This window comes from Canis aureus, chromosome 17 (genome assembly GCF_053574225.1).
Source record: "Canis aureus isolate CA01 chromosome 17, VMU_Caureus_v.1.0, whole genome shotgun sequence".
Lineage (NCBI taxonomy): Eukaryota > Metazoa > Chordata > Mammalia > Carnivora > Canidae > Canis > Canis aureus.
The window spans coordinates 10,502,565-10,530,414 of record NC_135627.1 but is presented as its reverse complement, the minus strand read 5'-3'; the positions used below and the strand labels follow the sequence as shown (position 1 = coordinate 10,530,414).

Here is a 27,850-nt window from a genome sequence, read left to right as displayed (position 1 = left end):
AATTATCCACCAGAGCATTTCTAAGCTTTTTGAGAGTACATAGGTTTTCACATTTGGTCTGATGAACACCGTTTCTTCCCTCCCCTGGACCACACTGTCTGTAACTCTGCCAATCCAGCCCCTCTGAGTGGTGGCACCGTGTAACCTCCCACTCTTCTCCTACAGAGACATCTTGAATGGCCCTGGAGAGATGCTAAGCTATTATTTTAGAAAATTCTTTCAGAAGAGCAAAAGCCCTAAAGATGAAAATAGGCTGGTTACTCTTTCTCAGTCTCTCTCTCTCTCTCTCTTTCTCTCTCTCTCTCTCTCTGTTTTGGTGAGTAGACGTTTATCCTGGAAATTATAGATCAGTAACTTGCTATGTACAGAGTTACTGAAGCAAATCATCAAACACTCTATAATCACATAGAAAAATACAAAATGCTGTCTGGCAATCAACAAGGCTTTGTGAAGAGGACATCTTTCCAGAGAAATTTAATTTACTTCGTGAGAGCCTAAGACACTATATAGGCAATGGGGGTAGTTACTAAAATATTAAAAAATGAAAATAAAAAAATCAGACTCATGAACAATAAGGAAAATAAATCAGTAATTAATATACTGTGCTTAACTAGACTGTTACAATCAAAGGTTAATTTGTTTAAGTAAAAGTCCTTCATCTTGATTGATGAATATAAGTCTATTTGCTGAGTCTGAACTCATAGTCTCAACTATGGTTCAGAATCAGTATCCTATCTTACTTAGTATTAGAGGCACATAACATACATTATGCCAGTGCAATGGGAGGCATTTAACATATATAATTTAATCCTCATAGCAAGCGGTGAAAATAAGAGTTATTTCTACTTCATAGATGAGGATCGGAACCTGCATCACTTATCACTATGACTGGTCATAATCACTATTCTGCTTCTCACGATGAACAGTTAGGTCAAGCATCTTCTGCATCCTGCACTTTTCTGCATGTCTCACTCTGCCTGGAGCACCTTTCCTCCTACACTGCTCAAGCTTTCTGCTCCTATAAGGGGGCCTACGGGAGTCCTGTCTCAGGTTCCTGTAACACATTTTACTTTCATGCATTTACTCATGGTCCTCTCCATTAGTCTAAAAGCTTCTAAAGGGCACCACTCACATCTTGCTCATTGTTGAAATCCCATGGCCCCGAAGAGTGCCAGATGAATAACAGGTGTTCCATAGACGTTTGTTGAATGACTGAGTGAACGTGAAGACTTATAGAAATGGGAAGAGTAAAGAAAACCTTCTATCACTTTCCTCCTTTTGTACATTTGTTAGCTGACTACGGTGAAGGCTTCCTGTGGAACTTGCTATATGCTTGGCAGAAAGGAGGCAGGTGAGAAAGCGGACAGACATTGCCCTGCTGTCAGAGAAATACTTCCTGCTCTTCATCATATGGGTTTTGAAACTATACTAGGAAGTGCACAGGGCACAAGGGGGTGGCTGGGACAGACCTTGTCCCTCTGTCTCAGGCTGATGTGACTGTGTGGTACCCTCATGTTTTTCAGACACTGTGAGGTTCTGACCCCTGAAACGGCACAGCAGACAAGACAGCAGGGCAGAAATATTGGGGAGCTCAGCTGAAAAGCAGTGAGAGTCCCCAGATCCAACCACAGCAGGGGGGACACTCTGACTTTGCTAAGATGATTCACTTGTGAGGACTGAGTGGGCTGCTTTCATTACCACGGTTACTGGAAAAGTAAGTTTACATCTCAATTTACTGACAAGCATGCTACTTAAGAAAACTCAGGGTTTAATTTCAATAATATGGACCAAAAATGAGTAGAAAGCCATTGCCTTCTGCTTGGAAACTAGAAAAACTCCTCTCAAGGGATACAGGCTTGGGGCTCCTGAGGGGCTCAGTGGTTGAGCGTCTGCCTTTGGCTCAGGCTGTGATCCTGGGGCCCTGGGATGGTGTGCCCCACAGGGAGCCCGCTTCTCCCTCTGCCTGTGTTGTTGTCTCTCTCTCTCTCTGTGTCTCTCTCATGAATAAATAAAATCTTAAGAAAACGAGAGAGAGAGAGAGAGAGAGAGAGAGAGAGAGAGAGAGATATGCAGGCTTGTCCTGTAATCAGGAGGAGAGGGAACTCCTGGCTGATGCCCCAAGTAGGGAGAGCAGGAGGAGAAAGGGACGGGGAATTAGCCTTGGGAATGACATTTCTATGGAGTCACGAAGGGCAGCCATTCACTCTAAGGAAGAAGTTTGAAAGCACTATTTCCTGCCTTTTTCCTTTAGGATCTACAACAACAACTTAAAGATTTTATGTTTTTGTTTGCTTGTTTTTTATGGGGAGAAGGACAGGTATTTTAAACTACGCGATAAAGATACCTATTTTGGACCTATTTTTAAGAACGTGGTTTCCGCAAAGTGAGGTTGCTATGGAGTTCCTTATGGTTGTTGGAACCTAGGGTGATGACTGGGAGAAAATCCTGCCTGACAGGTGCTTATTTGAGTTTTCACATTTCCTGCATTGCCTACTCAAAAACACCCTCACCTTCTGTTGTCAGGTTGTTGCCGTTTTTTAAAATCCCTTTTTAAAAATCCCTTTAAAATCCCTTATGATCTTCAAGTTCCTGGGCACTCAGCATTTTCCTTGGCAAGGGTAAGGGATTCCCTCTAGTGTAGTGGGAGTCAGAAGTTTCTCCTTACAGGAAATCATTAAGGGAAAAGCTTTATTTTAGTATTCTTTTCTTTCATGTCATGGAAATCACTGATAAGTCAGACTCTCATTTTCCTTTTATTTCTTACTACTCTTTGAGGAGCAACAGCCTCAATTTGTGTTGTAGAGTGCTGGGAGTGTTTCTTCACATCAAGTGAAAAACCTTGCTGTCCACTTGACCCTGCGGGGCATTTCCAAAGGCAGCTGGAGCTCTATAAGAAATTTCTAAGTGCTCGCTGAAAAATACTTTCTCAGAGGAGCTAAGAGGGGGTATGGTCTTTGTTCGGGATTTTTGTTGTGTGTTTATATAATTTTACATGGCTTTGGGGTTTCTTAATAAAAATATAAAAGGCTTGGCATATTTAAAAATACAAATACCAGATTGCTTCCTCTTCAATTTCTGCTCCCCTTATATATCCTCGGGCTGAAATTCGTGAAGTGAGTTTCTCGGTTTTGGGGTTTTCTGGCTAATGGTACTCAACAAAGACAAGTTCCAAGTATTTATGAAGAATGCCAGGAACTGATGGCAGCGGAGGCTGGAGACACTGGGAACTTGAAAAGAGTGAAGGTGACTTTCTCAGAGGCCTAAATATAGACAAAGCTTTAAGAAGGAATGGTAGCACATAACAAGTCTTCTTGCTGCTGCCATGCCAGGGCAGTGGCTACTGAGATGAAAAGAAAATATGTTCTCTACATCCCACTTTCCCAACTGGAGTGTGGACCCAGAGAATGAAGCTCATAGGGGGATAAATAATATTATCCCAATTGTAGGGTACCTACATATTGGCTAATGAGGCTTGCAGTGGATGAAGGATAGCCTACCCATCATGGATAATTTTCTTCATGTAACATCACATACGGTTTGTTGGAATCAATGAAACTTATAGTGTGGGGACTGCCTGCAGTCTTCAGAAAATTCTAGTCTCTTAAGATGTTGAATGACTTGGATGCACTGAGGAGCAGTGTCTTTGCTAGTTCATTATATTTTAGGAGACGATCAGAAAGGCTCAATTATAAGATTACAGAATAAAACCATACTGTTATCTTCCTTTCAGTTAGTAAGAAACAACTGTCAAAGGAGAAGGTAGAAAGAAGCCACAAAATATAAGGACATTAAAGAAATCAGAAATGGCATTTGAAGTTCTCCGACTGTGACTTAGCACAGGGATTGCTGCAGGAGGGACGATGGGGGGCATCCAGAGGGGAGCACTGGGTATGCCAAATTCTCCTCAGACCACTCCTCAATCCCCATGTGCCTTCCAAGAACCTTTTTAATTTTTTTCCATATCAACTTCAAAATATTCTGTTCAGGAAGTATGAGAGACATCACTTTGGTTTCAGACAGAAAATAAATGTTCATAAGCTAATTTTGTGTTTCCAGTGGGATGTTATTAGGGATTTAAAAAAGCATGCTGTAGACTTACACCCACTTTGGGCATAAGTGCTACCAGCTCTTGGCACTCTTCCTAGAGATAGCTGGTCAGAACCACAGCCTAGACTGGGGGCTCATTCTACACATCTGGCTTAAAGTCTGCTTTTGAAATAAATTTTGAAAATAAACAATCTGCATTCTGGTATGTAAACTGCATTTCGGGCTGATTGGCTGAAATCAGGCCATTATCTTCCCACTTGATTATCGACCAACAAACACATGCACTTTCATGTCCATGCCTTGTACATAGTAGAATGAAATATAACTGTGGACAACAAATGTGACAAATTTAATAATAAATTTTTTAAAAATAGTGAAAGTTCTTAAAGGAGGGTTAAGAATACTGCATGCCTATGCACACATTTTGTGATTCTCTACTCAAAATTTAAAAGCAAAGGAAGCTCTCAGTTGAGATCAGTTTAGTGATTTGGAAAATCAAGTAAAACAAATATTTCAAAGCACAGAAGAAAAATAGAGATGGCAATCATAAAGGAAAAAGTATGAGGAAAAAGGGAGCAGATGGAGAAGTAATTATTGAATAAGTAATAAACAAAAATTTCCTTGACAATATCTCAGTCTGCAAATTGAAGACTCCCCAGTTAGGCAGTTCCTTTTTTTTTTTTTTTAATTAAGATTTTTAAATTTATTTGAGAAAGAGAGAGAGTGAGAGAGAGCACAAGCAGGGGGAGGGGCAAAGGGAGCGGGAGAAGCAGATTCCCTGCTGAGCAGGGAGCCTGACATGGGGCTTGATCCCAGGACCCAGAGATCATGACCTGAGCCAAAAGCAGACACTTAACCAACTGAACCACCCAGGGACCCTTAGGTCAGTTCTGAGGAGAAAAAACATACAAAGTATATCCTGGTAAGGTTTCTGAACAACCAGGACAGTGGAGAGTTTCAAAAGCTTCCCCAAACCAGAAAACCTACCAACCAACCAACCATCAAACAAACACCTAATTACATTCAAATGAAGAAAAAAAAATGACACTGGCATCAGACTTGTCCTCTACAATGTTGGAGAAGAGAGAGAAATTACATCTGAAGAAAATAAATAAATGGAAACCCTTGAAGGAGAAGAGATACACTATAAGGGAATCATCATGATCATAGCTGAGAACAAAATCATGGAACTGCAGCAGAAGACCAGATGCTGGGGAGAGGAATGGGGTGATGGAAGGAGGTAAGAGAAAAGAAGCAGAGGAGAGAGGCACAGATAGAGCGAAAGCCTAATCTTTGTGCGGTGTGGGGAACAGAGAATCTTGAAGGATGAAGGAACTGGTATTTTATTTTCCATGATAATAAAGAAATACATATTTGATCATAAGCAACAGAAAAAGGGAAGCCATAATTCAAAAGAATAAAAAATAAACTAGGACTTCCAAAGTAAAACACTTGCATGTAAATTAGATGCTTTTGCAAACTCTAACATTCAAGATCTTTTACAAATTCTGCTATTGATCTTTCATTTTCATTTTCTTTTTTTTTTTTAAGAGGGGGAGAGAGAAAGGGTGGGAGAAGGGCAGAGTGAGAGGGAGACAGAGAATCCTAGGCAGGCTCCATGCCCAGCATGGAACCCCACACGGGACTGGATCTCACAACACTGAGATCATGACCTGAACCAAGATCAAGAGTCGGATGTTTAATCAACTGAGCCACCCAGATGCCCTAATCTTTCATTCTCTAACTGTGAAATCTGAGGGAACACATTCACTATCTGCTCTTCAATGATAAATAGATAAATCACAACATGAATAAGACAACATACATAGAGATAATTCCTGCCACATACTAAACACTTAATAAGTGGTATTTTGACTGATTTTAGAGAAACCTGCTCTGGGTTTTCTCCCCAGAGAAAATGGTCTCTTGCAAAAGGTATCATACAGGCCACTATTAAGCCGTGGCTGAATGTCAGCAACCAGAGTCCTTCTGCATGTGAGGAAATGCAGTGTTGGGAGGTTGTCTACCTATCGAAGTCACAGGGCTGATACCTGCTATGGCTCAAAAGCGGACGTGTACAGAGGCTAAATTTAAATTCATAACTGCAAATGTTAGGTTTCATGATTTCTTCTACAAACAAAATTAGTTTCTTCATTATTCTCCTGAGACATCAGATTTCAGGACCCCCCATAACCCTGCAGTTACATAGTTCTTTTCTCTAACATATATGTTTACGAAAACTTTGGCCATTTAAAGCAGTGATTCTTACTTTCTTTTAATTGAAATTTTGTTAGTTAACATAAAGAGCAATCTTCATTTCTGGAGTGGAATTCAGTGATTCACCACTTACTTACAACACCCAGGGCTCATTACAGCAAATGTCTTCTTTAATTCCCATCCCCCATCTAGCCCATCCTCCACCCTCTCCCTCCACATCCCTCAGTTTGTTCTCTACTGTTAAGATTCTTACTTTTTGGTCAATGTATTTGTTGTCTTCAATTGCAGACCGTTTGGAGTGATCACACGATGAGGAAGAGGTGGACGGAAGGCTTCGTAAGAGGCAGCAGGTGTCCTGTTGCTGGCGATCAATAAACTGCTTCATGAAACTTTCCCTTTGCAAATGAAGTAGACACATATGCGTCAAGCATTGTTAATAAACCAGAGCAAGTCATGGCATTTTACACTGACACAAGTGCTTGAGCTCCGATAAATGGTAACAGAAAAGAAGTTCACAGAAAATAAGACCCATCATGCTAAGAGTGGTGTTTAGATTTAATGAGCAGAACAATGAACTTAGAGAAAGCTTCCTGAATTTTCAGTTTTGTTTAAAAAAAGTAATGTCCCTGAAATAACTTTTAAGAAATAATATTCAGTCATTGATGGTATTTCTTTGAATCTCATTGTGGTAATACTTTTTTTTTTCCCTCTAAGACTTAGAGGGATTAGTTCATCTCTCTGACTTCTACTCATCATAAGAATCCTCAAGAGATAATTTTACATTTAAGGACTCAAAATAACTCAAAAGAAACTTGTTTCATCTGATCTCTGAAGCATGGTGAGAATTCAAATAACAGCTTTTCAAATAACCCCTAATCTTGAATCTAATTTGTGGCTCTTTTATACTTCCTATTTTTAAGTTAAAATTTTTTTAAAATCAGAAATGCAAATATATTTCCATTTGAATTTTAAATATTATGGCACCATAACCAGTCTCATATTTTTATAACCCCCCCCCCACAGAATTGTTTTTAGAACTGGTTACATAAAAATGTCATATTGTGGGGCACTTGGAATTCTCAGTTGGTTAAGCGGCTGACTCTAGATTTCGACTCAGGTCATGATCTCAGGGTTGTGGGATAGAGTCCCAACCCAGTTGGAGTCCACTGCGCCTTCTCTCCCTGCCTTCCTCCACCCCTCCCCCCACTAGCACATGTGTTCTCTCTCTTTCTTTCAAGTGAATAAACAAAATCTTTTAAAAATGGCATATTTCAACTATTTTGGTTCTCTTTGTAATTTTGAGCTACAACTGAAATAGTGTTTTTTAATTTTTAAAAATAAATGTTTTAAAGCATCTTTTATGCAAATGCTCAACTGAAGGGCAAAGTGGTAGAAAATCAAATTAGTATATGTGGCAAATGCCATGTTTCTTCTTATAAAAGTGGAAGACAAGGAGCCATCAGAGCCGGAGGTGAGAGTATTGGGCAAACCCTTTCACCAGGGTTTTCCAAGGATGTATCCATGCTAAATTAAGAACAAGCTAAAGATGAGAAGGAACAAGGTACCATTCTCCCCGGATTGGTTATGTTGGTTTATGATGCATAAAGAAACAATGACAACAGACTTAACATGCTTTTAAGCAAGTCTTTATAATGCAACACTTGTTCTTTGTCTAAATGCATTAAAGAATTTTTAAACTTCAAAATAAGGTAGAAGACAAATGATACTGTAATTAGACAGACATTCTAAATAAGCACAGTAGTGCAGAAACCTGGCTGGTGGCATTTCTCTATTTACTTGACAATAAAAGGCCTCAAAAGGCAAGTTTATCCTTATAGGGTTGAAGGTCAGAGTTTGGTGTCTATTGCAACCTTGAGTACCTGTGACAGTTATCTGGGGATCCAATTCCTGAGGGGCATCTCAGGGAGAAGCAGGGGGAAGCAGCCTTCTTGCCTCAGCTTAATGCCGCTGTCGAATGACCATTCTGAATATACCACTTAAAGGGGTGAATGGTTTTTAAAATAGATAAAGAGAGTAGAAATATACATAACTTAAAAATAGAAGAAATATACCCTTCTTTGAAACACGAATTTGAAAAAAGGGCTGAATCAGATTTAAGAGAAATCGTTGACTGTGTCTGTGATATATACGATGAAAGAAATACGTTAATACCTGATTTTAGGAACTGTAAAATCTGAAGGAAGCTTTGAGATTTTCACCATTTGCGGTCTGTTTGGAAATTTTTCAAAGATTCGAAGTCGCAAGGGGAGCTTTTCTTTGGTGTCCGCATTCGCTTCACTTTGTTTTAACTAAAGAAAAAATAGAAAGAAAGAAAGGGGGGAACTTATTGTACTATCAAGTCATAGACTGGATTTTTGGAATCAGAAAAACAAGGAGTTGGTACGTGGCGAACGGTAGATGGCAGCAGAGCCCCATCGAGTGCACTTTGTCACCTGGCATCTATGCTCCGTGTGTGCTCGAACTTTAACCACCCGGAAAACAAAACCACAACTAAACCAAGCAAAAAACTAAAGCAGAAAAAATTAGAAGAAAAATTTATGTTCTTTTATTCCCAAATACAAATCCCCTTTCATAACAAACGTTATTTTTGTTTGCTTATTTATCACTAGCATGTATAATAACGTAACAATAAAATCTGTTTTATGTGTGCTAGAATACAAAATCAAAAAGAATAAAAAGAAATGAAACTCCTGAGTGGTAATATTTGCAAAGAGGGAAAATGTCAGGAAAACGGGTCATTTATTCTAGCAGATTAAAGAGAAAAGCTCAAAATGGAAACAACACATTTGGTACCTACAGGAAGAGTTCTTTATTCAGTTGTAAGATGAATTATTACATTATATGCCATAACATATCTTTGCAAGAAATGACAAGCAAATGGAATTCATCATCTATGTATCATCTATCTACAAGGGTTTTGTATATATTTTATATATATTTTATAGTTCTACAAATTAGATTTCAGGGAAAGAAACTTGACAACATAAACTGGAACCGGTGCTTAGCTAAGGAGCCATCATAAGGATGGATTTGGCCTGAAAAATGAAGTAGGGTGCTTCTATCCCTTCTCACTCCACCTTCTTTCCTGTCCAAGGCTGACTTCTCTTGCAGACCTTCCTTACGTCTCTTTACTACTCCCTCCTCTCAGAGCTCTCTATAGACAGGATAACCTCTCCATATCCACCTATCTCCTGTTCTGCTCTCTAGCCTGCACCTCTAACCACTGAACCCATTCAAAGAGTCCACCAAATTCAGACAGCCTCTCTGGTGGAGTTAGGGAAGTGTGTTTCAAAAACCAGCAGCTTCTTATTCCTTGCTGGGTATGCTCTTACTTTCTAATTACAACCTGTCTCTGGTTTGTGAAAAGATTAGCATGGGAGGCTGAGAATATTTTTATAACTTTTATAACAGGAAGAAGGGTGGCAATTCTTCCCTCCTCCCCAAGTAGGGGTATCCAAACCAGCCAGAGAGAACATGACCGTTGCATTTGGGGGAACATCCAATTTCAATATAATATATGGCTCAGTTGTCCAGTTGGTGTGAGCTCATAGTGAGATTATAGGTCTTATTTCTAGTTCAGAAAATGTGCCTCATTTTTCATAAAACTCAGAAACTGTTCTTAAATTCTTGTTTTATATAATATAAATATTTTACTGTAGCCATCTGTATGTCTTATTTAATTTGGGGGCTTGTCTGTGGATTTCTGACTTAGACAGTGACCTCATAAGAAGGGTTGACTGTCGTTCATTGCCTTCCTGTCTCCCCAAGTGGAATACAACACAACACGCTCCCAATCATTTGATGGCTGTGATGGTGACAGTGATGAAGACTTAGCTCCCAAGATGCAAAACTCCTAGCTTTTCCATGAGATGCAAGCAATCAAAAAATGGCTGCAGGGGTGCCTGGGTGGCTCCATTGCTTTAGTGTCTAACTCTTGGTTTTGGCTTATGTCATTATCTCAGGGTCCTGAGATCAAGCTCTGTGTTGGGCTCTGTGCTTGGCAGGGAATCTGCTTGGGATTTTCTCTCTCCCTCTGCTCCTCCCCAGCATGTGTACTCTCTCTCTCTCTCTCTCTCTCTCTCTCTCACTTTCTTTCTTTCAAATAAATAAATAAATCTTAAAAAAAGAAAAATGGCTCCATATATAAACAAAGAAATTCATGAGGAAGAGACTTGTTTTCTAAAAATTTATTGGCATAACTTGTAAAAAGATATTTGTCAGTAATAAGGAGAGCACACAGAAAAAGAAAAGGTGGTTTGTTTAGTCAGACTAGAGAGAAAGGCAATTATATAAGGCCAAAGACAGGCCAAGAAGATAGAGCAGAAATGAAGGATTTAATTCATGACTTTGCTGACTCATTTACTTATGTATTGGTGTAGTCACTTATAAATCAAATCCCAGAGACCAGATTCCCTGCAAAGTTCTGGGAATATAAAAATAACTAAGACACAGTATTTGCTCTCATGGAGCCCACGTTGTAATGGATAGATCGGTCCGTAAACAGATAATGACAAATAAATAGCTATTCTAGCTGAGATACAAACAAAGTGCTGGGAGCTCAAGGTGAGGAGCAAAGGGAGAAAATTAAAAAAAAAATGATGGTGCTACTTTTATTTCTAGAGACTTCTTCCAGTATCATGGAGGCTGAAAGCCCTAAATCAAAGTATCAGCAGCACCATGCTCTCTCTACAGGCTCTAGGAAAGAGTTCTTCCTTGACTCAATTTCTTGGCAATGTTCGTGTTCCTTAACCTGTAGTTCCATCACTGTGTCATCTGCCTCCGAAATCACAAGGCCTTCTTCCCTGTGTGTTTCTGTGTCTGAGTCTCCCTCACTTTTCTCTTACAAAGACATCAATAATTTAAATTAGGGCCCACCCTAAAGCAGTATGATCTTAACTGATCATATCTGAAAAAATCTAATTTCAAATAACATCCCATTCTGAGGTTCCAGGTAGACATGAATTTTGGGGCCATACTATTAAATCCACTACATAGAGTATTTGAAATTCCAGCATATGGTGACTTGGACACTGTTTCTCTCCCCCCACCCACCCTTGAGACTGTCAACACTAGGAGGACAAGGAGCCTTGCAGGGGTTGGGTGGGTTTCATTATTCATATTCAGAGCCTGATATACTATTTGACACAAAGTAAGCTAAACAAACATATGTTGAATGAATAATTACATAATAATCGGCAGAACTAAACTATTTAACAGATAACTTGGAAATAAAGGAAAGGATTTTTGGTATATTCTTAAAGGCAGAGAGAGAAGCAGAAAATACCCATTTACTGATTGAATACATTTGTTGGCATGGAGTGTAAGTATCCCTGGATTCACAGAATAGAATATAAATAGACTCTATGGCACTTAACCTGAACTTAACATCTACCGTTGGTGAACTGAGTGAACTGAGAAATGTTTAGAATAGGTTTAGACATAAAATTTTGTAATATTTATTTATTTAAAGATTTTATTTATTTATTCATGAGAGTCACAGAGAGAGAGGCAGAGACATAGGCAGAGGGAGAAGTAGGCTCCCTGTGGGGAGCCCAATGTGAGACTTGATCCCAGGACCCTGGAATCATGACCTGAGCCAAAGGCAACCACTGAGCCATCCAGGCATTCCAAAATTTTGTAATATTTTATCAAATATCCTAGAATATGATGTTAACATTGGTCGGTTACCAATATTAAAATATAGTTCCCTTGCCTTTATGTCTTTAAAATGGAGCTCATCTCATTCTACTTTGTGTTAGAGTTATTTATACCTCCTCAAACTACTCAGGGGCAAGATTCTGTTTTTAATTCACTTTCATAGTCCTTTTCAGAGAGCAGAAATATAATAGCTGTTCGTAAATAAATGAATTAGAATTCATAATGAACTGATCATGGAACTTTAAAACTATAAACAGCAAACTAGAAGCTCTTTTTGATGACACAGAAGTTTCTTGAAGATGCTGCAAATCCTCTCAGACATCAGGTGTCAAGGCTCCACATATGTGCAGAAGGGCCAGTTAAACCAGACAAAGATGAGTGGATGCATGGGTGGCAGATATATTGATCTCACTATGGAGGCACTGGATAGAATCTTCTACAAGCAGGAAGGGGCCTCTTTGTGAACGGCAGCTGCCAAGTGCTCTTTCTGCTGTTCACAGTTAAGCAGCATTGACTACAGATGAACATGTACACCTCCAGTAGCCTAGCAAACCCTCTCTCAGGCACACACCCACCAGAAACATGCCCGCATGCACACCACAGCCTCGCATGCCCACAGCTGTGCAAAACGGTACTCTCCTCAAATGCCCACTGGCAGCTGGATGGAGAAGTAAACCGTGGTATATTTATGAATTTGAGTCAATAAACTCCATCCAAGCACAAGAATTAGGGTGAATTTTACAAACTAATGTTGAATGAATGAATCCTGACAATGCAAACAAATACATCCCAAATAATTCCATTTATATAAAGTTAAAAAGCAGGCAACACTACTCTATCCTGCTTATGTCTGGAGAGTGGTCATCCTGGGGTGGGGTGAAGCATCATGACCCAGAGGGCATATGGGGAAGGGCTTTTGAGGAACAGCTGGTATTCCTTTGGGTAATGGGTGTGTTCAATCAGTAAAAGTTTAGCAAAATGCCTTTTTCTATATGGAAGATAGAATCCAGTAAAAAGTTAAAAAGAAAAAAGGACAGATGATGGAGTAAAGCAAAATCATCAAATTCTTACTCCACTGCTATTAATCACCTTAACGAGAAACAATTCTCCTTCCCTGGTCTATGATTTTGGCCAAGATACAAAATGAGGGGAAAAAGGCCAAAGAGCAAGACGGGACTGGAGTGTGTGTGGAGGATGAAGATGAGGCAGCCAGGGTAAAGAAAAGTACTGCCTGGTACTTGGAAGCCACTGTTCAAGTACTTAATACACGATAAACCCTATTGTACTTTTTATCCAAATTCTTTCCCCTTCTTGCATTTAAGCACAGATTGTCCCAAGATTAAATGTACTGTGATGCAAGTGATGCAGTGTAATATGGGTTACACTGAATATACAGGATAATAATTTAAGATCATTATATTATGCCACAAAAGCAGACTTTCTAATGCATAGCAATTGTATTTGTAAATATTCACTTAAAAATCATTTCAAAGATCAAATCTCTTGAATGGAAGGCACCTAGTGTAGTGAACCCAAGATTTTAGTCTTTATGTTGAAAAAGCTAATGTAAAGAAGAGCACAAAGGAAAGTCTATAATGGCTTCAGCGGAGCACAAAGTCTGGCTGCAATGGATGGATCAGATGATAGATTTGTAACAGACTCAAATGGTTAAAAAAAAACCACATTTGCAAAAAAGAAGTCAGAATCAAAGAGAAAAATTCAAACCTTGAGCTTTAAAATATATAAATCATCTAAGCTCAGTGCTATTCTATGGCTCAGCATCTGTCTTGTGGAGATACCATTACACATTGGGCGGCTGAAAGCCTTTTGCTTTCCTTGTGCTTCTCAAGAGAGTTAGGTGTAATTGCTCTGCATGACACATACCCTGTTCTGCCTCATTGCTTACACCTTCCATCTTCCAGCCTGTGTTCTCTTCTGTTAAAATATTCCAACATTATTCAGTTTTCCCTTGCTAAACACTGCAACAAATAAGTGAATTGAAGGATTATGTTAAATAATTTTTTTCGGTAATTTTTGGTGGGACTTTGGAAAAGAAAACAATTTAAAAAGCATTCAGATGGGGGAAAGATTCTCGTTTTAAAATCTAGTCCATGCTGTTTGAAAAATGTGCACAGACCTGTAGGTTAATGTGTCTGAAGAGTATTTTTTTGGCAGAGTTCGATATATGAAAAATGGCCACATTATGTGCAATTTGGGGAAAGAAGTTCCTCTTTGTCACCTGAGTAAATTAAGGCTGAATTCTCTTTGCTTCTTTATACAAGGGTATTATCCAGCTTTTCTGGATCTATATATGACACAGTAATTTAGAACGGAGACTCCTCCTAAAGCATGAACTATTATTTTTCAAGCAAGTTTCTCTTGCTATTTTGCACCTGTGATTTTACAACCCCAAATGCATGGTGTCTGGGTGAAGACAGACTGGATAACTGGAGTAATGATCAGACTGTTGGTCTTTATTAATATCCATGTCCCTGTGTTACTATAAAACCTTGATAAGAAATATAAAGAATATGCCTCACTAGGCTGTTGAGTCCAAGCAAGAATTTCTTAGAAGGGAGGATATTTTCTTTTTTTGCTCTGGGCAAAAGGCCGTCAGCCACATGACTGAATGTAAGACAGCTCTATTATATACTTTTAAAAATGTGTCCCTAAAAAGTGTTCAAGTTGCCAGTTCTCCCCCCTTTTACAGAAAGTCTGGAATACATCCAGCACTGCCAAGGTCACATCCAGATTTTACTACTACAAACTGAAGGACTCTATTTCTTGGCTTGTGGGCCATAAAAGATACATTGTAATATAACAGCTGGAACCCCAAAGTATTTGTTCAAAGTAACTTTATAACATCAGTTGATTAATGGCAGGTGGTTTTCTTTTCCTACATCTCTCAATAGATTCAGAGGTGTTCCTCATTCATCCTTACAGCATGCCCCTGAAGAAAATAGGGAGAAGAGGTGTATTCTTGGAGGAGCTGGTGCCCTGGGGAATTAAGTGGCTGTTCTGTGCTTCCTGATTTGGGAGACTAGCAGGGCACTTATGAAGGGCTCTTACTCTTACCTCACCTTATGACATCTCTAAAATGTACATAGCATGGAACTTAAGATCTTACAGCTTGAAATGTCCTTCAGAAGGTTACTTTGTGACACAATGTGAATAGCAGTTACAAGGCTTAGACTACAGGAAAATGCTAACAAGTTAGTAAGAGGAAAAGAAACTATTCAAAACAAGAATACCAAATTACATTGAATGGGTAGGTTTTCCTTATATGATTGTCCCTTGAAATCCCATTAATGGACTTAATGATTTCTTAGAGACAATTGTAATGAACACAGTTTGCTTTTGTATGTTTTGGGTTTTGGGTGGTTTTTTTTTTTTTTTTTTTTTTTGCCTAGGTCCCTCTATTTTACATTATATTTCTCTTGTGTTATTCAACTGAGACACAGTTGTTTCCATTAGGAAACTTACTGAATCATAGAAACATGTTCATTATGATAAAAAAATGCATTTTTTTGCTCTACCTCAGATGAGATTATATTAGAATTCCATGTAAACTAGATAGTTGGCTCTTGTTAGGAGACGGATATTCAGTAAGTAATAGGAAAAGGCCACACCAAAGGGAATTTAGAATATGTATACTGGATGTATATGTATGTATATATATGAGTGTGTGTGTGCGTGTATACATATATTTATACTCCCATAATTGTCCTCCCTGTTTTGATTCAGAAAACACAGGAGAAAACATAGTCTAAAAAAAAGTAAGAAGATGTGGATTTCAATTTTTGTTCAGTTTTATAATCCCTTAACCACTTTGGATTTCAGTGTTCTCAAATGAGAAATGAGGATCTTCCTTCCTTCATATAAATGCCAGATAGATAAGTGAGATAGCATATTGTCTGTAATTTGAATTCCTCAAGGGAAAATGTGCTAGAAAAACCAGAGCTCTCACTATGCCACCATAGCTGCTGGCCCTGCATGGAGATGCTCTCATCTCAGCCAGTGGGGAGAAGTGCAGAGGATGCTCACATGCTGTCCTGTCCAGCGCCTCTCCTCCATCCACTGTGGGACTCCCTCAACCTTTGCCACTCCCTACCTTCTGCCCCTTTGCAGTGTTGTTTGATTTATTTTCTTAAGACTCTTGATTTAAATAGAGAGTGGCGAACATTACTCCTGATCTAGTGTTTTTCCCTCTCTCTTTCCCTTTTCAAACTTTCTTCTCACAAGAGTTGCCTGCACTCGCCATGGACCATGCATGCTGCTCCTCTGCACTAACTCTCTGCTCATCTTCCATCCTCTCCCGGCGGCGGCACCGAGGGGCTGCTCTCACCAGCCACCCATATTTCCCACACTGCTGAAGTCAGCAGCTCCCCCACCCCATGCATCCTGGTTTTATCTCACTGCCACTCCTGAACTGGGTTCCATCCTCCCTAACTGCGTTTCCATCTTAGTCTTGCTCCTTGAATCCCAGTTTTCTTTTCAGAACACTCGAAAAAGAAACATAATCATGTTCCTGGTCCTTACAGTAATTCAAGGGTGGTCAATTGTGTACATAAGAAATTTGAATCTTCTTAGCATGGCAGAAATGATACCCCCCCCACCAACCTCCACCCCATGCCTTCCTTGCTCTTTACACTCCAACAATATTGGCTTGCCGGCCCCTCCCACAGTCTTTCTTGATGTGATGTATGTGTGCCTCCAAACATACAAACGTGTTGTCCTCCCACAATGCTTGCAACACACTTCCCTTTTACATTTGGTTAACTCCCTTAAAAGTCATCCCTGCTAGGAAGATTTCTCGGAATAACAATAACTGGTCGTTACTAAACATGAGTGCTAGACACTAGGCTGAACACTTTGCATCGCTAAGACTACTCAATCCCCCAGTTTGGCCCTGGATATTGCTCCATACTCTAGCATGTTACAGATATGGAAACTGAGGTCACAGGAGCTTAAAACAGCTGCCCAAGGTCACATGGCTGGAAGTGGTAGCACTGCGGTGTGACTCCAACGTTTCTGATTCCAGAGCTTGAGCTTTTACAAACTGTTTTATACTGTCTCATCAAAACAACATTTTCAAGCAATAGATGCATTTTTCCTTCTGCAATTTTGTACCTGCCATTTCTTAAATATGGAATATTTTCTCCCACTTTGCTAACAACATTAAATTCATCATTTTCAGACACATCTTCCTTACCTGCCTCCCATCTGAATTGGGCATGACTTCCGCACCATTTCTTGCAATTTCTTCAGCCTTAGTGCTCAGGGCTTTATGCCATCATCTCCTAATTATGCATATCTGTCTCCTATTGAGGTGACACATTCTAAATTAAGAGCAGGACTCTGTGCCCTGTGGCCTCACACTGTACATTTACACACACACAGGACAAAGATAACACAATGGTGATGAGATGAATAAAAAAAGTGGCATCGGTGGAGTCCCATGAACGGGACAAAGTGGCCCATTTGTGAAGTTTCTCCTCATTTTATTATCCTCTTCTTAGGCTCTTTACAAGGTGGAAGAAGCCATATTAACCAGCACAAACAAGTCTCCCAATTTCAGATGGGTTATTTTACTGATCAAGAGGAAGAAAGAGAAATGACAAGTCTCATCAGCTTTTGCATTAGAAATAAAATCATAAAAAGTGTTTGGCTCCTGATGAGATGTATGCCCTCAGCTTTTTAAGATCAAAACATCATAATTAACTATAAATTCTATATGACATATTCACAGTATAAAGGTTCACAGATGTATATGTCTTTGAACAGGGCCACACAGCAGACAATTTATACATATATGTTGTGTTATTGGAGTTTACCATAGAAAATTCTTACCCCATTAAAAAAAATAACACTTTATGTGGAAATCATTTTGCACTTACATAAGATTGCAAAGATAGTACAGAGAGTTCCTGGATGCCCTTGACCCAGCTTTTTCTTATGTCTGCATCTTATATAACCATAGAACATTTATTAAAACTAAGAAGTTAACCTTGGTCAAATACTTTTAACTAAAGTGGAGAACATATTTGGGATTCCCTGGTTTTTGTGTCAGCATCATTTTAAAGAGTCAATACAGGGTGCCACATTATATTTCATTGTCATGTATTTTGAGGCTGTGAATTTCTCCTATCTTCCTTATTTGTGAATGACCCTGACAGTTTTAAGGAGTACTGGGCAGGTCCCTTGTAGAGTGAGGGCAATTTGGGATTGTCTGATGTTTTCTCATGACTTGACTGTGGTTATGGATTTTGGGGGGAAGAATATCAGGGAGATTATGGGCTTATCTCATCATATCAGGGGGAACATGACACCAATAGTCTTAATGTTGGTGATGGCAACTGTAACAAGGGTAAGGTGTGTCTTCTGGGTTTCTCTAATGTTATAGTGTCCTCATACTACTCTTTCTTTAAACCATGAGGTAGAAGCAAGTCACCAACTCCTGCACACAGCTAAGGAGAGAAGACTTAAGGTTCTTCTCTCAGGAAGGAGGAGCATCAACGAATTTGTAGACACATATCAAAACCATCAGAATAATTTAAAAAAACAAGTTTTGAAGGGAGAACTTGGAGGTCATGCAAATATCCTATTTCTTCTTCAAGTTTAACACTAATTTCAGCATCCATCAGTAGATCCCACCTGCCACAATTATAATTGTAATGTTCTAATGGTGATTTTCTATTTCCCTCATTTATTATTCTATTATTTCTATTTCTATTTACTTGCCACTATTCTGTGAGGAAGAGTTGCCACTTCTCTAGTTTTAAATTCAATCATTTATTTATACACAAGTGTGAGTTTTGGTTGTTTATTTCACTCTCTGGATCAATAATCGAATACTATCATTATTTATTTTATTGCTCAAATTGCTCTTGCTTTGGCTATTGGGGGCTTTTTCAGTTGGCTTCTCCACTCTTCTAATATACCTTTTTATTTTCCTTTCTTTTTAAAAGGTTCTTCCTTACTTTCTGGGCTCCACAAAATACTTAAGTCTTATCTTGTGTTTTCAGACTGAGCTTGACAATCAGCTATTTCTCCACAAAGAGTCCTGATTTTCTTTCCTGGAGTATGGCATTTAGAAATGAAATCTTGGCACTGGGTTTGCTTGTTGCCACTGGTATGTCACTGCTCCTAGGCTTACTCAAAGTAAAGAAAGAGCTAGTAAATACATGTATGTATATAAAATGATGTTATACAAACATATTTATACCCAACAACTATGTATGGATGGATGGTCTTATGTAACCTTAGATCATATATATGAATCCATCCATGTATCTATATATCTGTCTATGTATCTATGTATCCATCCATCCATCTTCTATCTTAAACTGAGTTCATACTGATACTCCTACTCCAATCTGATGCTTTAGGGTTCATCTGGCATCTCCCCTTTGCTTATCTGTAACTTCTTTCTCCGACAGTGTGACATGATCTGCAGTAAATTTCCTTATTTGTTCCACCTTAGTGCATATATAACTAGTATCAGGAATGGTATTTGTCATAAAATAAATACCACACATTAAATTGGAGGTATGGAAGACACATATATTGTAGTCCCCACGTTGGGGTCTTGAACCTCAGCTGTGCTCTGTTTCCTTGGCAATTCATGCATTTTCCAAGTACCATTCCTGAATATGCTTATGGAAGATTGTAGAGTTATTCAATTTTGCAGACTTTGATAAAAAGGGCTTATTAGATGCACTATGAAAATTCACGTTAATCAACATATTTTATGCAAAGCAAAATGGAAATAGGAATAACATCAAACCAAATAGCATGCATGTATATTTCTCATTTCCTAGAAATAATTTAAGTCATTCTTTTGTTAATATTGGAGTAAAAAATATTCGATAGTCATATGGCTGTGTGAGAATGCCAGACATGCTCCACCTCTCACTGTACCTACTATTGAGCAAGCACACTGAGCGGAATGTAAAGAAAGGATAAGATGAACTCATTAACCCTCAAGTATGTGGAAGCAGAATCATGAATAAATCAAAAGAAGATGGTTGCTGCTTTTAGACAAATTCCATAACTTTCTGGCCACCTTTTATTAAAAATTAGTTCAGTTCGATCTAGTCTCCTAGGTCTTCTGGTTCAAATCTTCCCCTGACCCCTACTCCACAGAGCTACAAGTATGACTTCTGCTCTAGAACTAGGGAAGGAACGCAGTCCCATCCTTTACAGCTCCACATCTCCTTTTAGGTCTAGTTTCTCAGAGCAGAGGCCAGGGTGGAGAGTTAGGAGAATAGATTGCCTTAGGAAACCAGCCACAGTTCAGGGTGGCCCTCTTTGTGGTTTGGTCTAGATATGGACCTGTTGAAAGATGATGGTTTTCTGTATGGATGACAAGCATTGTAAGCAGTCAGGGACATGAAATTCTGGCCTAGAAGGAATAAGGCTGACTAGCTGCACCAATCAGATCTTCTCTTGTTGGGAGCTTGAACTTGAGACAGAGAGAGCGTTGATTATTTGTAACAAAACCATAAGCCAAACTGACATGGAGAAAATCAGAGAGAGATTATTTGTGCTGCCTTAATGACAAATCACTTGGAGTTATTAAACATTTTTTTACAAGGTTATAGTATCTCTTTTCTTTCCACTCTATACAATCTCACCAGATTCACAATTTTCACTATTTTGTCTATACAGAGAACATCACTAAGACTGAAGAAGAATCAGAGAGGGTGAGGACTTTTGGCTGGTTTCTTCAATGACATAGCCTACATGCCTAGGACAGTGCCTGGCACATGGTAGGCATTGGGTATGTGAAGATTTCATTGACCATCCATGTTTGTATCTCTAGCCAGCCAGCCCTCACTCCTGAACTCTAGATGTGCATATGCAGCCATTAGGTGTCTGTCTCTGCTTAGGCCCAAACTCATCACAACATGCCCAAGGAGGAGTTGTCAATCTTTTCCTTCAGATAGGGCTCTGTGCTAATGTTTCCTGCTTCAGTGAATGTTACCATCATTCATCCAAGAGTTACCCCCAAGACTCTCTCATTTATGTTCTTAAATCCAAACTCTCACCATGTCCCTGCTGATTTTACTTCCCAAACAGCTCTCTAATTTACTATCACCTCCCACCTTCAAGCCTTCTGAGGCTTCCCATGTTCTTAGGTCAAATGTAAAATTCTTTGCATGTTTCTCAGAGTGCTGCATGGTATATGACCTGTTTGCTTTTCCATATTCACTTTAAACCACTTCACCCTGAACTTTCTATGTTCTGGTCATGCCGAACGCTCTTCTTTCTCTCTGCAATGTTCTCCTCTCCTCTCTCCCTGTCAACACCTTTATGAAATCACTGCTGCTCATCCTTTATAACTTAGCTCAAGTGTTTCTTTCTCCTTCCTCACTGCTCTCACTCCCATGTGGGTCAGTGTCCTCTATGAACTTCTCACTCAAATGGTGTTCTTTTCTGAAGAATGTTCATCTCAGTTTGTAAATATTTATTCACTACTTTGGTTATTTGATTTATGTACAACTCCTCCATTAAACCATAAGGTCCAGGAGAGCAGAGAATTTAACTGCTTATTATTGTCTCTTTAGTACCCAGCCCGGGTACTTTTGAACAATGTAGGGATTCAAAGATTTGAGAAACAAATGAATAGGCAGATAATAATGCTTTGGAAAGAATGGAAAAGTATATAGGCTGAGACTCAGAACAAAGAACAGATGGACTGTGTTAAACCTAAGTCCAAAAGGAGTTGAGGCAATGACAACCCTTCCAGTGTACTCAGATTTGAGTTTAGGTACATATCGGGTAACACTCGTTATAGTCTCCACTCCTTATAGTCCTAACATAGCTACAAAAGAATTCCTTTGCAATTCATGAAACTGAAAACCAATTGTCTGTCATGCTTTTTCCTGAAAACTGTAACAATCCAGTTTCCATACTGTGAAAGGGTCTAAAGAAAAAAAATTGCTGTTCATTAAAAAAATTTTGTTCTCTTGATTACAAAAAGCAAACAAGATAGAGTCCACACAGCTAAACAATAGGACTAAGGCTGGGTGTGCTGAATTTGGGCAGACTGAAGGGGGAGCTTCTCCTCCAGTTTGGGCATGTTTTCCCTACAAACCTTCCCATTTTCAAACTTGAGGGGTTGCCTTGTAGAGTGCTATAGAAAAAAATGTAATGAAAGTAATTTTGTGTTAGCATAATTGTAGAATGGTACAACCAACAACTCATCAATATAGGCAAGTCATTTCATATTTGTTTAAAGGCAAGAGAGCCTTAAGGTAATTCATAAAAAGTTCCAAGTGCCAGTGGAATGAGACAAAGATCAAGGTTTCTAAAAGTGATCTGGTTTGGGTCAATCATTCACAGAATGAAAGTCTGAAAAAGCTTAGAAGAACTCTTCTTCCAAGAAAGTCTCAAGCTCATAAAGCTCACTTTTTATGGACTTATTTGATTAAGGGTGAAGGTAAAGATTCCAACTGCTGAGAATGCTGCTCTTGGCTGGTGACAGCTGGTCTGTGTCCTGAGGAGTACCCGCTACCCCCCATTGTGCCATGCTCTCAGCTACTTACGTCCTAGCACCAAAAAGGAAACACTTCTTGAGGCCAGAGAACAAGGCTCTGGTGGTTGTGTTAGTTTCTGAGGGCTGTTGTAGCAAAGTACCAAAACTGGGTGGCTTAAAACAACAGAAGTTTATTGTCTCATAGTTCTAGGGGGCTGGGAGTCCAAAATCAAGGTGTATGGGGGCTTGGTGCCCTGTGGGGGTTCTGAGGGTCTGCCTATTCTGTGCCTCTCTCTTAGCTTCTGGTGATGGTCAGCAATCCTTGATGCTCCCTAGTTTGTGGACACCTCACAGTGTCTGTCTCTGTCATCACTTTGGTGTTCCCATCTGTTTGTCTCTTCTTTTCATATCAGGACACCAGTCATAGGGGATTCAGGTTCACCCTAAAGACCTCATCTTAACTTGATTACATTTGCAAATACCCCATTTCTAAATAAGGTCACCCTCTCACATACTAAAGATTCGGGCTTCAACATACCTTTTTGAGGTACACAACTGAATGCACAACCATAGGACATACATTCTAAGACGTACCTTCTCTGTCTGATGCTCTGATCCCTAGCTATCATTGGTTTAACTCCAAAATTCTGGTCAGCTGTTTCCCCTTTTTGCATTGACTTCTGGATTTCTAGGCCATGTCTAATGCTGATAATTAATACCCCCAAATTCTGAGCCTCTGTTGTGACCTATTGGTTTGAACTCTGAACAGTTTGCAGCCTTAGTCACTTCATCTCTTTGAATTGATTTTACTGCTGTTCATGTCTTTCTTGACATAAGAATTTATTATTAAACAAAGGCCTAACAATGAAGCAATTTCAGAAATAGCAGAGCAAATACTATGTAAGATGACCTCCTGAAATTTAAATTACAGAAAATTATGGGGAGCAATATGTAAATTGATGACTGTAGAGTCATTTCTGACCAAAAGATGGAGAGTGGCTTCAAGTGGAGTTACGTAACCTCAAAGGTTTCCAGGAAAGACCATTTCCCAACCCCCAGTTGCTAATGATTTGTAGCTTCTTGAGGGGATTGATCCTCTGGCTCCTGGGCAGCTCAGTGTTTCCTGGAGCAGCAGGAATTCTGGATATCTGATGCCTCCAACTGCCTGGGATTCCCAATGGTTGACCTTGTGAGTTGGGCAAACATCACTCTCCATGCATGCCACATGGAAAAGAAGGTTGCGTAGCCCTATGGTAAACAGTGTTGACATAACTAAAAACATTGGCCAATAATGAGTGGTCTGTCTGGAAGCATTGAGGATGACAAGTAGAAGAAGAAAGGATTGGTAATCAGTCTTCACTTCCTTAGCTGTCATACATTGCTCATCTCCTAGAACCCAACTTCCACTCAAGTGCCTGAGCTTGCTGTCTTCACTGTCACTTACCAACTCCTTACTGCTAATACGGTTGCTATTTTTTCATTAATTTTTTTTTAAAGTTGTGATCAAAAGTTCAGTAGTGTTACAGCAAGTACATTCATCTTGTTGTGCAAAAGACCTTCAGGACTTTTTCATATTGCAGAACTAAAACTCTGTAGACATTGAATTCCCCTCTGCCTCCTCCCATTGCCCCCCCACCCCCCCGCCCCCGCCCCAGCTCCCGGCTCTCAGCAGCCACCATTTTACTGTTTCTACAAACCAGATTCTTCTAGAAACCTCACGGAAGTGGAATCATATGGTACTGGCTTATATTAGTGACCACAATATCCTCAAGATTCACCCATGCTGTAGCATGTGTCAGAATCTCCTTCTTTTTTAAGGCTGAATAATAATCCATTGTATGCCTACACATTTTCTTCATCCATTCACCTGCTAATGGACATCTGAGTTGCTTCCACCTCTTGGCTATTGTGAATAATGCTGCAACAAACATGGGTTTGCAAATATCTCTTCAAGACCCTTTTCTTTTGCATATATACCCAGAAGTGGTATTACTGGATCATATCCATTTTTAATTTTTTGAGGACCTTCATACTATTTTTCATGGTGGCTGCACATTACCGGCAATAATGCACAAGTATTCCAATTTCTCCATATCCTTGCCAATACTTTTTATTTCCTAGTTTTTTAATAGCGGCCATAATAATGACTGTGAGGTTGTATCTCATTGTGGTTTTAATGATTAGTGATGCTGAGCATCTTTTCATATGGTTCTTGGACATTCTTTTATTTTCTTTGGAAAAATGTCTTTTCAAGTCTTTCACGACTTGTTTTTTGTTGCTGTTGAGTTGTAGGATTCTTTATATATTCAGATATTAACCCCTTATCAGATAAATGATTTGTAAATATTTTCTACCATTACATAGATTGTCTTTTCATTATGTTGATTGTTTCCTTTGATGCACAGATGCTTTTAAGTTTGATATAGTCCCATTTGTCAATTTTTTTGCCTTTGTTATGTTTGATGTCATATCCAAGAAGTCATTGCCAATTTCAATGTCATGAAACTTTTTTGGAATGTTTTCTTCTTGGAGTTTTACAGTTGTAAGTCTTACATTAAGTTCTTTAATCCATTTTGAGTTAGTTTTTGTATAGAGTTTAAGGTAAGGGTCCCTCCCATATGCATGTGGACATCCAGTTTCCCAGCATCACTTATTAAAGAGACTTTCCTTTTCCCCTTGTGTGGTTTTGACATCCTTATTGAAGATCATGACATGAAGGTTTATTTCTGGGCTTTCTTCTGTTCTGGGCTTTCTTCTGATCTACAAGTCTGTCTTTATGTTAGTACTATGCTGTTTAGTTATTGTAGCTTTGTGGTATGTTTTGAGATTAGAGAACGTGAGGCCTCAACTTAGTTTGTTTTTTCAATCAAACAAAATTGTTTGTTTGTTTGTTTGTTTTGGCTATTTGGGGACTGTTGAGATTCAACATGAATTTTAGTTTTTTTGTTTGTTTGTTTGTTTCTGTTTCTGCAAAAAAGTACATTAGAGTTTTGATAGGGATTGCACTGAACCTATGGATCACTTTGGGTAGTATGGACCTTTTAACAATATTAATTCTTCTAGTTCATGAACACAGAACTTTCTGTTTACTTGTGTCTTTTGTAATTTCTTTCAGCAATATTTTGTCAGTTTTAGTGTAGAAATCTTTTACATCCTTGGTTAAGGTTACTGCTCAGTATTTCATCCTTCTTGATATTATTATAAATAGAAGTGTTTTCTGTGGTGACATTTTTTTCACCTCTCTGAAGTCTTTGAGATTGTTGACCAGTTTCCTTCTTGAAACACTTTTACCTTTGGATTTGATGACAAACACATTCTGAACTTTTCTCCTACGCTTGGGCTGTGACTTCTCATCCATATTTCAAGCTCCTCCTCATGGCTTATATGATTCATTTGTTGTTCCTCAGGAGCCAGGGTAAACTTAGGAATTCTAAAGGCTTAAATTACCACCTGCATGTTGACTTTTGCTCCTCCGTAATATCTATTTCAGCTCCAACACTCTGCCTAAGCTTTCAACCTTCTATCTACCCACTGACCTTGTCTCATAAATATATCCCAGGCATCTCATGGTAAACATGGACAGCTTCCCCCCTGTCCTCCTGCTGCCAAAATAAAACATACCAAACTTCTCTTTGTTCCTTCTCTTGTGCTCTCTGTCTTGGCACACCTCGGGCAATCCAGAAACCTGAGTAATACCCTGGTCTCCTGCCTTTGCTCTTCTCTTACTTCCAACTGGTCACCAAATCTTACCCTCTGTATTCCCTTCTCTATATTCCACCACCCCTGTATATTCTCTTGTCTCAGTTTCCTTTAGTTGAGGCTGTGATCACCATCTGGCTCAGGACTGATGCTCTTATCATCAGTGTAGGGCTCCTTCAGTCTATTTTCTGTTCTGAGGCTGGAATATAGGGAACATGATGTCACTCTTGGGCTTAAATGCCCTTAGAATAATATCTAAATTCTCAGCACTGCTCATAACTTTTCACCTGTAGTTCCCTGCTCATTTTTCCAACACGCCATTTCTCCTTTGCTGAACACCTGAGTCACAGTGAACTTCTAAAGGAAGACATTTCTTGCCTAAGTTCATACAGTTTGTAGGTGCCTAAGTTGGAATAACATGGGCTCTCTGACTTGAATCCAATGTCCTCGCCAAAGAACATCATGGTATCAGTGCAGAGAACCAGTTCCTTCATTCATAGTGGTCTCCAAATAACCACTATGCTTTTTCTTGCCAAAAGTAGAAGCTTGCTGTTCTCTTGGTCCTGAATATCCTCCCTTATGCCATTTTCTTCTAATGCCTTTCACTCAGATAGGCATTACTTCAGATTTCAGTCTACACCATACTTGTGAGAAAACACCTCTGATTTCATCCTCAAAGTTGGTTGTGTCTCCTATGTGCTCCCAAGCCCCTATATTATCTGTTTATGTATCACTTTCTCCCACCACCTTATACGTAACTTAAGGCAGGAACAGTATCTTGGTAATCATTATGTCCCTTACCCCTAACTTGGTCATCATTATGTCCCTTACCCCTTCAGACCCACAATATCTGAAGCACAGTAGATAAACAGTCAGACTCCCAGATTATGAAACAGATCTAGTTTCTGAGCAGTAACATCCTATCTATGAAAGGGATACCTCATATGACCTTAGCCTGATGCTATTACATATTTGAATCACGCAGCCCTCCTCTCTCCACCCTCCCCCCCCGATTCCTGGCGCACTACGCTATATTCTGATTATAATTTGACCTTCAGTCTTACATCCACAGGAAGAAAATATGCTAATCTGCAAATGTAAGCACATCATCCAACCTACTTTCTAGACACGCATCTCATAATGAATGAAGGAACTGGTTCTCTGCACAGGCATCGTGATGTCCTTTGGTGAGGACACTGGATTCGAGTCAGAGAGCCTGTGTTATTCCAACTTAGGTATCTACAAACTATACAAACTTGGGCAAGAAATGTCCTTTGAGTGTTAGTTTCTGTGTCTTTAATATTCAGCATAAAATCCAATAATTTAACATGTGGTGCCTTGCATGAGGTAGTTTTCGATGGGTGGTATTTACTATCACAGAGTTACATCACTTATGTTACACTAAGTTGAATGAATTCACTCATGGGCAAAATGCTGGGAAGACTGAAGGCTTGACCCAGATCAGGAGACAGCAATCAGGGCTAAGCTGAATGGCACAATCCCCAACCATGTGTCTCTGTGCAACTGTTCTCCATCTGGAAACACCTCAATATAGACACAGAGCAGAGATGAAAACAAAAGCTCCCAGGTAAGGCTGAAGAGAAACATTCCCCTAGAGCTCATATTTTAAAAGGAATATAATTTAAAAAAACAAAGGCCTAAGAGAGAAAAGCTCCTTTACATGTTCATCCTCACTATGCAGTGGATACTACCAAAGACCAAACATCA

General features: G+C 39.3%; 1 protein-coding gene across 6 annotated transcripts in view; it reads right to left on the bottom strand.

Annotated features, from left to right (window-relative positions):
* Positions 1-27,850, bottom strand: part of NALCN (sodium leak channel, non-selective) — a 318,959-nt gene that overhangs the window by 78,946 nt on the left and 212,163 nt on the right. For all 6 annotated transcript variants that reach the window (XM_077855055.1, XM_077855051.1, XM_077855050.1 and 3 more), the window contains 2 exons: positions 8,437-8,573; positions 6,518-6,659 (listed from right to left, as the gene is read on the bottom strand). In XM_077855055.1, the coding sequence (XP_077711181.1) occupies positions 6,518-6,659; positions 8,437-8,573 (279 nt within the window). The remainder of the gene's footprint in view (positions 1-6,517; positions 6,660-8,436; positions 8,574-27,850) is intronic.